At 45.8% G+C, this 11787-nt stretch overlaps 1 protein-coding gene and 1 non-coding gene across 2 annotated transcripts; both read left to right on the top strand.

Annotated features, from left to right (window-relative positions):
• Positions 1 to 6599: 6599 nt before the first annotated feature.
• Positions 6600 to 10765, top strand: LOC132251826 (olfactory receptor 14A16-like). Its single transcript, XM_059731749.1, has 2 exons — positions 6600 to 7513; positions 10759 to 10765. Exons 1-2 carry the CDS (start codon positions 6600 to 6602, stop codon positions 10763 to 10765), a joined length of 921 nt encoding a protein of 306 aa, XP_059587732.1.
• Positions 10766 to 11679: 914 nt separating this feature from the next.
• On the top strand, positions 11680 to 11784 carry LOC132252000 (U6 spliceosomal RNA). The gene has a single exon (XR_009463737.1). It is a non-coding gene; the product is annotated as a U6 spliceosomal RNA (small nuclear RNA).
• The last annotated feature ends 3 nt before the right edge of the window (positions 11785 to 11787 follow it).

The raw sequence follows: 11787 nt of genomic DNA, 5'->3' as shown, positions 1-11787 counted from the left end.
TATATTTTTCTTTTCTAATTTACACATGAAATTAGTCTTTTTTCATAGTATTGTGTATCTTGCATATTAAAAATGAAGGTGTTGGGTTAATTCTGTAACTTTGTAAGGTCAAAGGCTTGGTTTTTATCATTTTGGTTGACACTGTTGACTTGGGAATGTAATGTTTCATGCATCAATTTTACTGTCTTTGCACCATCTAAAATATATCCCATCAATTGCAAGATAATGAAAAATTAAAGTGTTTTGTTTACTAATTGGTGCCATCAATTATTCAGATGACAGAATATACAGGCAAATCTCCAGATGGTGTGAAACTGGAATGAAATGCAAGTACTTTAGGGGGCAGGAATAGAGTTTAGATGGATACAGATACACTGGGGAGCTGGGCTTGAAACAGTAAGATGAAGGCCACGAAAAAAATGCAACTTGCTGCACATAGGGGAGAAGATTCAAAAACACAAATACAGCCTGGGTTACAATTCCTGGGTGGTATCATGGTTGAAAAGGTGGGTCACAGACTCGATATGAACATGGAATTTGATGTAGCTACAGAAACATTCATGCAGTTTTGGGCTGCAACAACAGGAGTATTAGATGTAAAACAGGAGTGTAGGTTGTAGCTGTGTGGGTCTAAGGACACAGGCAGACCAGGTTCTTTGTGTGAATCTTATACCTTTCATTAGATGAAGTTAAATCGCTGGAAAAAATTTTCTTAGCAAAACATTTGGGTTTAATGACAAAGTGAAGATTTTTGTTTACCGATTGGTGTAATCAGTTATTTGGAAGACACAATATACAGGCAAATATCCAGATTCAGTGAAGCTGGGACAAACTGCAGACACTTTAGAGGAAAGGAATAGAATTCGGATGGATCTACATAGATTGTGAAGCTGGGCTAGAGACCACAGGATGAAGTCCAAGGAAATAAATGCTACACCTACTGAAGAATAATTGAAAGCACCGATACAGCTGGGATTATAAATGTCTGTGTGGCAGCATTGTCGAAAAAGACCCGGTGGGTTTGGTGGATCACGGACTCAGCATGAGTCAGGAATTTGTTATAGCTACAAAAAAGTGAATGCAGTTCTGGACAGCAATAGCAGACGTATAGATGTAAAACAAGGGAGGTGATAGGACCCCTGTACATGATGCTAGTTAGGCTACTGTGTGATTATGGGCTCCACATTTTAGGACGGAATATGCAGCAATCCCAAATGAGAAATGGTTGGAAGGCAAGCTATGCAAGGGGAAATTAAGAGAACTAAGCATCTTCAGCTTGCAGAAAAGGCAGTTAAGAGGGAGATCATAGCAAGCTTCAAATATCTGAAAAACTGCCATAAAGAGGAGGGTGAATAACTGTTCTCCCTTCCTAAATAGGGAAGGATGGAGGAGGTTGGGCCATATGACTCTTAGGGGTATTTCCAACATTATGATTCTATGATGATGCTCAGCATTATTGCTTCTGCTCTAGACTCACAGGTCCAAACATCTGCATTAAGCTACGTATGGCATGAGTAAGGACTGAAGCTTCAATATGCCCCCGAACAGTTGTTTAGCCTACATTTAACCTTTAGTTTCATTTAAAAGCAAGTTAGGTAAAAATAAGATAATGAACTTCATGTGTGCACAGAGTAGGTTTTTTAAAATAATTGGGGGACGTTAGTAAAGTAAAGAATATATCCTTACAAAATCAACCACAATTATGCTATTTCAAGTCACTGATGTCAATGCCACTGATAGTGATGTGAACAGATAATTAATCAATACATTGTGGGTCCCAGCTCACGTAGGAGAATGGTATACATGGAAATACACTGGAACAATTCCTAGTTCTTGGTGCCAGATTCTACTTCACTTTATGAGACGAAACTGCGTATATGCAGCCACACACGTACAGTTTTTGGCATTTGCACACAGTTTGGGCTTTCATTTCACTCTGTGATGAAACAGAATTGGCTGCCACTAGTACCTAGTGTGGGACCTTCCTAGTCTTTAGTCCTTGCATGCCTTCATACCCTGCCTCTCTCAAAGCCGACCTGCTGTACCTTGGATTTAATACTCTTTGGTTAAATGGAAAAACAGCACCTATATCAGAATAGCTGTTGCTCAGACTAGCAATAAAGGCCTAGGGCAAACGCTTGATAGAATAAGCAGAGAGCCTCTGGAGGAGTTGAGATGAGGACCTCTAGACAGTGGCAGTCTCTCTAAGACGTTGGATGAGAAAGCTCAGACACAGTGGCTGAGAGAATTTATTCAGTTCATAGTCTCAGCTGAGGCTGGGGTGTGTGTGTGTGCGCATGTGCCTGTGTGTGTGTGCGTTTTGGGGTGGGATCATGATCTGTCTCCAGTTCCCTATGTCTGCATATGGGCATCTTTCTACATGCTCTGGGGCAGGGGGAAGAGGGTGCCATTTTAATTAGAGCAGTTCTTGGAAGCCACTCAAATTAAAATGTCTGCAATATCTCATGTACCGAACATCCCATGCTTCAAAACTGTGGCCATTTTGAAAGGCATGTTTATTGGGTAGATGCAATATTTATATTAGACTAACAAAATCAATGGAAAAATGTTCTTTGCGAGTTTTCGAGCACAGTTTTCTACCTCACTCCCCTGCAGGTGTCACACCTGGACTGGGAGCAGATCCCGGAAGAAAGGACCTGTACACCACTATTCCTGTTCCCTCTTGAACCTGGCACCCTGTGGAGCCAGAGCCTGCACCTAGATTGGGGCATGACCAGCACTGGGGCTCCCATTGCCTGGGTCTGTTGGGGACAGTGGCTGCAGCAGGAGAAGGGGCTGCAACCATGGGGCACATTTAAGGTCCTTGTTCCTCATGCTGTACGTAACTGGCTTGGTTAGTGGATCCAGCACAGAACAGAGAATGGCTTCTATGAGGCCAAGAGCTGATGGGGAGCTGGAGATAGGTTTCATATAGGGAAAGGTACCCATGCTAATAAGCAAGGAGACAGAATGAGGTGAGGAAGGAAGATGAGTAGTCTTTTTCCTGTCCTTGCTCACATGGGCACCGTGTTGACTATCTGAATGTATGATAAAATTATGAAAACAAAACGGGTCTAAAGTTATGCAAATACCAACAGCAATTATTGCCAGCTGTGTGAGGTAAAAGTCAGAGCAAGTGAGCTTGATTAGCTGAGGGATTTCACAGAAAAACCGGTTGATGATATTAGCTTGGTGGAAAGATACACTAAAGATGTTACCAGTGTGCAGGGCACAGAATAGAAAACCACAAATCCATGCACTGGTTTCCATTTTGATGCAAGCTTTCCAGTTCATGATTGTCTCATAGTGCAGTGTTGTGCAGATGACAGTGTACCGATCATATGCCAAGATGGCGAGGAAAGCAGGTCAGGTGTGAGGAAGAACAAGAAGAAAAGGACTTGGACATCCAGCACAGAGCAAGGACCTGGTGTTCAGCAGAGAATTGGCTAAGGATTTCGAGGTGGTGACAGAGATCATTCCAAGGTCTGTGATAGAAGATTCATCAGGAAGAAGTGCATGGGGCTGTGGAGATGGTGGTCAAGAGTGATAACTGTGATATCAAGGAGATTCCCAGTCAGAGATGCCATCAGAAAGTGCTGGTTACACATTGGAAAGACAAAACCACTTTTCTCTTGAAGGTTGCAAGGAGGGCTCATGGGATGTCTCTGTAACTCTATGTAATGGACACATCAATATAAGGTGGGAGATCACCAACATTTTCCACTTTCAGGCCAGACTGACCCAGCTCAGGGGAAAACTAGGCTGATACCAAAACCAGGTGACTACTACCACTTTTCCCCAGTGCTGCTTCTTTTTGCTGCCCAGCTGCAGTACAGCACCGCGCAGGGTCAGAGAAGGCCTCTGTTACCAAAGCGGCCAAAGACCTTCCTCCACACGGTGGATACAATGGGGTCATGGGCTCTAGATTGCCAACTGCTGTGAAGAAGTACAGACAAAACTGATAAGGTCAAAATGAAATATTTTGGGACTGTTTGGTTCATTAGGAAAAAAAAAATAAAAAATCCCAATTCGGGGACTGGGAAATGTTGATATATTTAAATTTCTTCCATGATGGGATCATTGTTTTTGGCCATGGGAACATCCATGAAGAGAGCAAATTCCAAACACCATAAAACTTCTAGCTGCTGGACTCCAACCAACCCCTTGTGCCAAGTGGGAGCTGCCAGTACAGTAAGTTAGCATGGAGGCTGAAGCACAGAGACACATATGGTCACATCAGGCTCTGGCTTCTGGCAGGTTCGGATCAAGAGAAATCAGGTCCATAAACGGTCTCTGATACCTTGATGCTCCTTGTGCAGCCTGCCTGCCTGGCATGGGCTGTACACGGCTTAGGACTGGGCTGGGATGCGCGCTACATGCGGCACGTGTGCCAGATCAGCCCTGTGTACTGGACTGAGGGTTTGTCTGGATTGGGCTCGTTGACCCACCCTGCATGCAGGATGCAGTGTGCACAGTCAATGGGTGCATCTCCATGTGCGTCCCACTGGGCAGTTGTTACTGTGCAGACATTTAGTACTAGCTTTAGCAAGTGCTAAATGAATGCTCAGTACCTGCCAGGACTGCAGAGTCCTGACAGTGCATGGATCATTTCCATCCCTACTGTGCACTAGCAATACATGAATGTACAGTTGCTCATTTCTACCTCTTATTAGGTAGCAGTGGTGGTTACACGGCTAGTGCCTGCCAACACTATGTTCTCACAGCGATAATCTACATCATCGTAGCTCATCTCTACGGTGATGCAGCATCTTATATAGATGCGCCCAGTTTGGTGCAAAAACTACATACAGTATGAACCCCAGACTGGCACTGCATCCTGTCCGTAGCATGCCTTCCAGGATGGCCCCAAGCATCTTATGCTGTGCATGATGCTGGGCCAGGTTTGTGTTGCGTGAGGCATGCAGGGATAGAGCTGTACAAATGCTGCAAGCTGCAGATGTAGCCGACCCAGAATGCAAGCTGCATGCAGTGTCACCACTAGGCCACGCTGTGGTCTTGATCTGGCAGAGGGGGGCCATGTGTGTGTGAGATGCCTGGGTTTAAGGGGAGCTGGGACCCTGTGTGTATACAAGTCAGGGGAAAGCAGTCTGAGGTGCTGTCATATTTCATAGATTCATAGACATTCGGGCTGGAAGGGGCCTCAGAAGATCATTGAGTCCAGCCCCCTGCCCAAGAGGCAGGAAGTCAGCTGGGGTCACAGGATCCCAGCAAGATAATCATCCACATTTCCCTCGAAGGTGTTCAATGTAGGAGCTTGAAACCCGTCCGATGGCAGGCTACTCCAGGCCTTGGGGGCTCCTACAGGAAAGAAATTCTTCATTATGTCCAGCCTGAAACGGTCTTGCAGTAGTTTATAACGACTTGCCCTCATCATCCCTTGGGGCGCTCTGGTGAAGAGTGTTATGTTCTCATGCAAAACTGCATAACAACTAACACAATTGCAATTTGTTGCCTCCCTGCATCCTAAGGTGCCCACTCTGGCTAACAGGGACAACTGAGCAAGATAGAGAAGCTCAGGGCCTTCTCGGAGATCCCATGACTTGTGTTGTGAGGGAGATTAAACCAGAGCACAGCTCTGCTGTTCTGCTAACATCTGTACAGCTCGGACTGTTTACATCTAGGCTTTTCCTTCTGAGCTGTGCAGGACTCCAGGGAACGAGTCCCAGGAGCCTTCGGAAGAAAACTACTGAAAAATTGCTGTCTTACTTCACTCCTTTACTACAAGGCGGGGATGAGGTCAGCTGCAAACTCAGAAAGCTGGCTGGATTCACTCCAGTCGTTCAGTGACAGAGGGAGCAGAGAAAGATCTCTGAGTTAGCTGTGCTTCTGGGGACCTAGACTAGTGGTTGGTGCAGAGGAGAGCTGAGAGATCAACTGGACAAGAGCAAAGTATCTTGGCAGGGGAAGCCTGAATGTGACCCAAGAGACGAGGAAACTTCCACAAAAACAATTCCAGTAAGTTTTCTGCATCGGTGAAGTGTCCTGTCTTAGCAAGATGCAGAGGAGATTTTAATACATTCAAAGTTGGAAAACCTGGCTACACAAATCATTCTGTATTTTATGTATAATAGATTCAAAGCTACAAGAGTGAATGAAGACATTTTCAATGTTTTTGCTATGAATACAGATAATGTTATATAGCATATTGGAAGTAGGGTGGGAAGAGGAGAGGGGTGGGATTGGGACCTCTAAGGAATTCATCTTTTTTATATAATATCTTTTATTTCATACATATTTGTTTCCAGCATACATTTTCTAGGTGAGATCTATTGAAAAAAAGATAGACTTTCAGATTTCAAGCAAAGGAAAAAAATCCTGAGTTGTGGCTAGGTTAACATTTTCTTCACTTTCTAAAGGAATAAGAAAATATATTATTTTATGTAGGGTCTTGCCAGGGAAAAATAATTTATTAAAATGAAATATTTCATGGGAAGAACAATGGAATTTTTCCATTCTTAGCATGAAATTTGGAGACATTATTGATGGGAATATCAAAGCCACTGAGTTTGTTACTCTCCTCCTTTCCCCTGCCCTTGTTTTATTATACCCAGGACTTGAACGGTGCCCTGGGAAGGAAGATGTCCAACTGGACCACTGTAACCGAGTTCCTCCTCCTGGGCTTCTCAGACACTCGGGAGCTGCAGATCTTACACTTTGTCATCTTTCTGGCAGCGTACCTGGCAGCTCTGGTGGGGAACCTCCTTGTTATCACTGTTGTAGCTACGGACCACCACCTCCACAGCCCCATGTACTACTTTTTGGGAAATTTGTCCATCCTTGACCTTGGATCCATCTCTGTCATTGTCCCCAAATCCATGGCCACTTCTCTCTCAAACACCAGGACAATTTCCTATGCTGGATGTGTGTCCCAGGTCTTTCTCTTCTTCTTCTTTGCTGCAGCCAATTTTGCATTCCTCACCATCATGGCATATGACCGGTACGTTGCCATCTGCAAGCCACTGCATTATGAGGTAGTAATGAACAGGAGAGCTTGCATCCAGATGGCTGCCTGTGCTTGGGCTGCTGGTGCCATTAACTCTGCAATGCACACTGGGAACACCTTTAGTCTCCCCTTCTGCCACTCAAATATTATCAACCAGTTCTTCTGTGAAATACCCCAGCTGCTCAGGCTCTCCTGCTCTGACACATACCGCAGGGAGCTGGCAGCTCTTGCCTTCAATGTGATTTTATGTTTAGGCTGTTTTGTTTTCATCGTTGTGTCGTATGTTCAGATCTTCACAGCAGTGTGGAGCATCCCCTCGGAGCAGGGCCGGCAGAAAGCCTTCTCCACCTGCATTCCTCACCTTATCGTTGTCTCCCTGCTTCTTTCCACTGCCATCATTGCCTACACAAAGCCCATCTCGGACTCCCCGTCCCCTCTGGATCTCCTGGCGGCTGTTCTGTATTGTGTGGTGCCTCCATTGATGAATCCGGTCATCTACAGCATGAGGAACAGGGAGATCCAGGCTGCCCTCAAGCAACTGCTCCACAGGCTGACCCACTCCAAGAACAATATGTCCATCTTTCTTTCATGACTTTCCTTCTCTTATATTTTTCTTCTGTAATTTGCGCATGAAATTAGTCTTTTTTCACAGTATTGCATGAATCTTGCATATTAAAAATGAAGGTGGTGGGTTAATTCTGTAATGAAGAATTAAAAAGTTTTGTTTACTAATTGGTGCAATCAATTATTCAGCTGACAGAATATATGGGCAAATCTCCAGATGATGTGAAACGGGAATGAAGTGCAAACACTTTAGGGGATAGGAATAGAGTTTAGATGAATGCGGATAGATTGGGGAGCTGGGATCGAAACAATAAGACAAAAGCCAAGAAACAAATGCAAGTTGCTGCCCATAGGGGAGAAGAATCAAGAGCACAAATACTTGAGTTATAAATGCCTGGGTGGTATCATTGTTGAAAAGGTGGATCACAGACTTGATATGAACAGTCAATTTGATGTAGCTACAGAAACATTAATGCAGTTTTGGGCTGCAACAACAGAAGTATTGGATGTGAAACAGGGATGTAGGATGTACCCGTGTTGGTCTAAGGACACAGGCAGACCAGGTTCTTTGCATGAACCTGATACCTTGTATTAGACCAACTTAAATAGTTGGAAATTTTTCTCTTAGCAAGTATTCAGATTTAAAAGCCAGGAAGAGCACACACCAACTGCCGATGCTTCCCCAGCCTGACGAAGGGTTTTTAAACCCAAAAGCTTGCTAAGAAAGTTGTAAAACATGGGACGTGATAGTGCTAGGCTTCATCTAGACTACTGTTACTCTATGTCTTATTACACAATCTCTTTTATTTTCTTTTTCCTTTTGGAGAGTAGACAGACAGATGGGTACTAGTCCTCCTGGTCATTCATGTATGTGTGAACGGCTGGAACTCGAGTTGATATGACTAAGGTTTTGTGAACTTCTCCAGTTATACTAACACAGCACTTTCCAAACAAAAAGGGTTTGAAGGGAAATTTCCTGATCAGCTTTACTACTGATCATATTAAACTTTGGGGAAATAGCCCATCTATTAACTACCATCATTAAGTTTTGAATACAGTAATATCCTATCTAAACCTTCCTTAAGGAGACGATCCTCCAAGCCCAAAGGGAAGTAATCCCTACACGAACCAAAGGGGGCAAGAGGGCGCAAAGGCCCCCATGCCTAACCAAAAGCATCTGAGAATGTCTCCAAATAAAAAAGGAGGCATACACCCTTTGGAAGGAAGGGGCCATCACAAGAGAAGGCTATACTTCGGTAGCTTGGGAATGTAGGGGGGCGGTCAGGAAGGCCAAGGCGAAAATGGAGCTGGGACTAGTGACCCAGATCAAGGAAAACAAGAAGTCCTTTTTCAAATACATAGGGGGGAAAAGAAGGTTCCAGGTAAAGTGGGGCCTCTGCAGGACACGCTAGGAAATCTGGTCATCTCACCTGACAGTAAAGCTGACATATTCAACAATTTCTTTGCCTCCGTATTTCTGAGGAGGGACCCGGATATCTCCCCCACTGGCACCCCCAAGGGCCCTGTGGGTGGCACACCCAGGCCTAGGGTTAATGAGGACCTTGTCAGGGAACTTCTGGAGGGACTAGATGTATTTAAATCTGCAGGTCCTGATGATCTCCACCCCAGAGTGCTAAAGGAACTAGCAGGAGTCATTGCTTGACTTCTGGCACAGCTCTATGAGCACTCATGGTGCTCGGGCGATGTGCCGGAGGACTGGAAAAGGTCCAATGTGGTCCCCATCTTCAAGGAAGGGAGGAAGTAGGACCCAGGAAACTATAGGCCCATGAGTCTTACCTGGGTCCTGGGAAAGCTTTTTGAAAGAATTACCCTGGCACATGTCCAAGAAGGGCCAGCAGGGGAGGTTATGCTCAGGGGCAACCAGCATGGGTTCATTAGGGGCAGGTTTTGTCAAACCAACCTGGTGGCCTTCTATGACCAAGTCACCAAGTCCTTGGATGCAAGTGTTGCAGTGGATATAGTCTTTCTGGACTTCAGGAAGGCCTTTGACACGGTCTCTCACCCCATTCTCAGTAAGAAACTAGGAGGCAGTGGTGTTGATGCCTACACAGTCAGATGGGTCACTAACTGGCTGGAGGGCCGCACCCAGAGGGTGGTGGTAGATGGGTCTTATTCGACCTGGAGGGATGTGGGCAGTGGGGTTCCCAGAGCTCGGTCCTCAGGCCCGCACTATTCAACATCTTCATCAGTGACTTGGGCGAGGGGGTAGAAAGCACCCTGTTCAAATTCGCAGATGACACTAAGAGTGAAGTGGGTACGCTAGTAGGAAGGAACAGGCTGCAAGCGGATCTAGACAGGTTACAGGGGTGGGCTGAAGAGAACAGGATGGGGTTCAACACTGACAAGTGCAGGGTGCTGCACCTGGGGAGGAAGAACCAGCAGCAGACCTACAGGCTGGGCAACTCCCTTGTTGTCAGTGCAGAGGCAGAAAAGGATCTTGAAGTCATTATTGATGTCACAATGAAAATGGGCCGACAGTATGGGGGCGTGGTCAGGAAGGCCAACTGCACCTTGTCATGCACCCACAGATGCATCTCAAGCAGGTCCCAGAAGGTGATCCTCCCCCTCTGTGCGACACTGGTCAGGCCGCAGCTGGAGTACTGCGTCCAGTTCTGGGTGCCGCACTTCAGGAAGGATGTGGACAGCATGGAGAGGGTCCAAAGGAGGGCCACCCGCATGATCAGGGGGCAGCAGGGCAGGGCCTATGAGGAGAGGCTAAGGGACCTGAACCTGTTCAGCCTCCACAAGAGAAGGCTGAGGGGGGATCTAGTGGCAGTCCATAAACTAGTTAAGGGGGACCAGCAGGCATTGGGAGAGTCCCTGTTCCCCCAAGCAATCCCAGGAGTTACAAGAAACAATGGACACAAGCTAGTGAAGGGTAGTTTCAGGCTAGACATTAGGAAGCGCTATTTCACTGTCAGGGCGGTTGGGATCTGGAACCAACTTCCAAAAGAAGTGGTGCTGGCTCCTACCCTGAGGGGCTTTAAAAAAAGGCTGGACAAACATCTGGCCGCGGTCGTTTGACCCCAATACGCTTTCCTGCCATAGTAGGGGGTTGGACTAGATGATCTCCTCAGGTCCCTTCTGACCTGACCAACTATGAAACTATGAAACTCGGTATGGCAAAGTGCTTCCTCTTTCCATCTGAGAACATGCTTCCTTGCTCACATCTGCCCAAGTGCTCCTTCATCTTTTTTTTTCCCCTCCAGGCTCTGAGTGCAAGGTTTCAGGGCAAGGATGAGAACTACAGACATTAGGAAGCTCAGTCAATTTGGGCCCACAGTAAGCCATGAAACAAGCCTCTTTTGCACCACAAGGACGAGGGTGCCCAAGGAGAACATTCATGTAGATTTGGTTATGGCGACATGTTTATTTCTGATACAGAAACAGGGGTTTTTTTCCAAATGGCAAAAGCAATGATTCAAGGCTGAGGAAGGCATACCACTGAAGAACAGATTCTCACTGATCTGTGTTAGAGCACATCATTTTCCACCAAAGCCTTAAGGTCTAGTGTTTAGAGGGCTAGGACATTGAAAAGTGCTCTAGCATTGTTGGCACGATTCAGTTATGGTTACATTGCTAGATTGTATTCAAATGATTGGTTGTATTATTCTCTATTGATAATATATATATGTATATATGCCTCCTTTTTGATTCATGTCTGTGTACCCGAGGGAGACCCCAGGTCTACCGGCACCTTGAGGATCTGAAGTCTGGCATATCGCCCGGCCTAGTGCACCGGTGAAGTTTACTGTAGTATTAGGCTACTGCACAGTAGCATCACATAAAAGGTGTTTGCTGGTGCTACTGTGAAGTAACTCTGGTTACTACGTATTTATTTAATACTTAACTTATACAAGCACTAAATAAACATGCAATAACCACTGTGCAGGTGTGTCTTGTGTAAATGCATCCACTGGGCCTTTTTTTAATAAACAGTAACCTTGAGGTTAACCTACACTGAAAAAAAAAATAGCCCTGCACACACTGGCTGCCCCAGCAGCTCTTGCAGTCTCTGCGGGCTCAAAGCAGAGCTTCCCCCACATAGCGTGGGTTATTGGGGGGCAGTGGGGATCACCACCCCCCCCCGGCCTGGCCTGAGCCAGTGAGTGCACGGCTTCTTTCTTTTCTTTCTTTCCGGCAGCACATATACTAAAATTGGAACGATACAGAGAAGATTAGCATGGCCCCTGCGCAAGGATGACATGCAAATTCATGAAGCTAGCTTGCTTGCTTGC

Source organism: Alligator mississippiensis, chromosome 7 (genome assembly GCF_030867095.1).
Source record: "Alligator mississippiensis isolate rAllMis1 chromosome 7, rAllMis1, whole genome shotgun sequence".
In the NCBI taxonomy this organism is placed as follows: Eukaryota; Metazoa; Chordata; order Crocodylia; family Alligatoridae; genus Alligator; species Alligator mississippiensis.
This window is presented reverse-complemented; position numbering and strand designations above follow the sequence as displayed.

Bases quoted from the DNA above. Each gene is read 5' to 3' on its own strand.
- LOC132251826 (XM_059731749.1), top strand. From the start codon at position 6,600: ATGTCCAACTGGACCACTGTAACCGAGTTCCTCCTCCTGGGCTTCTCA.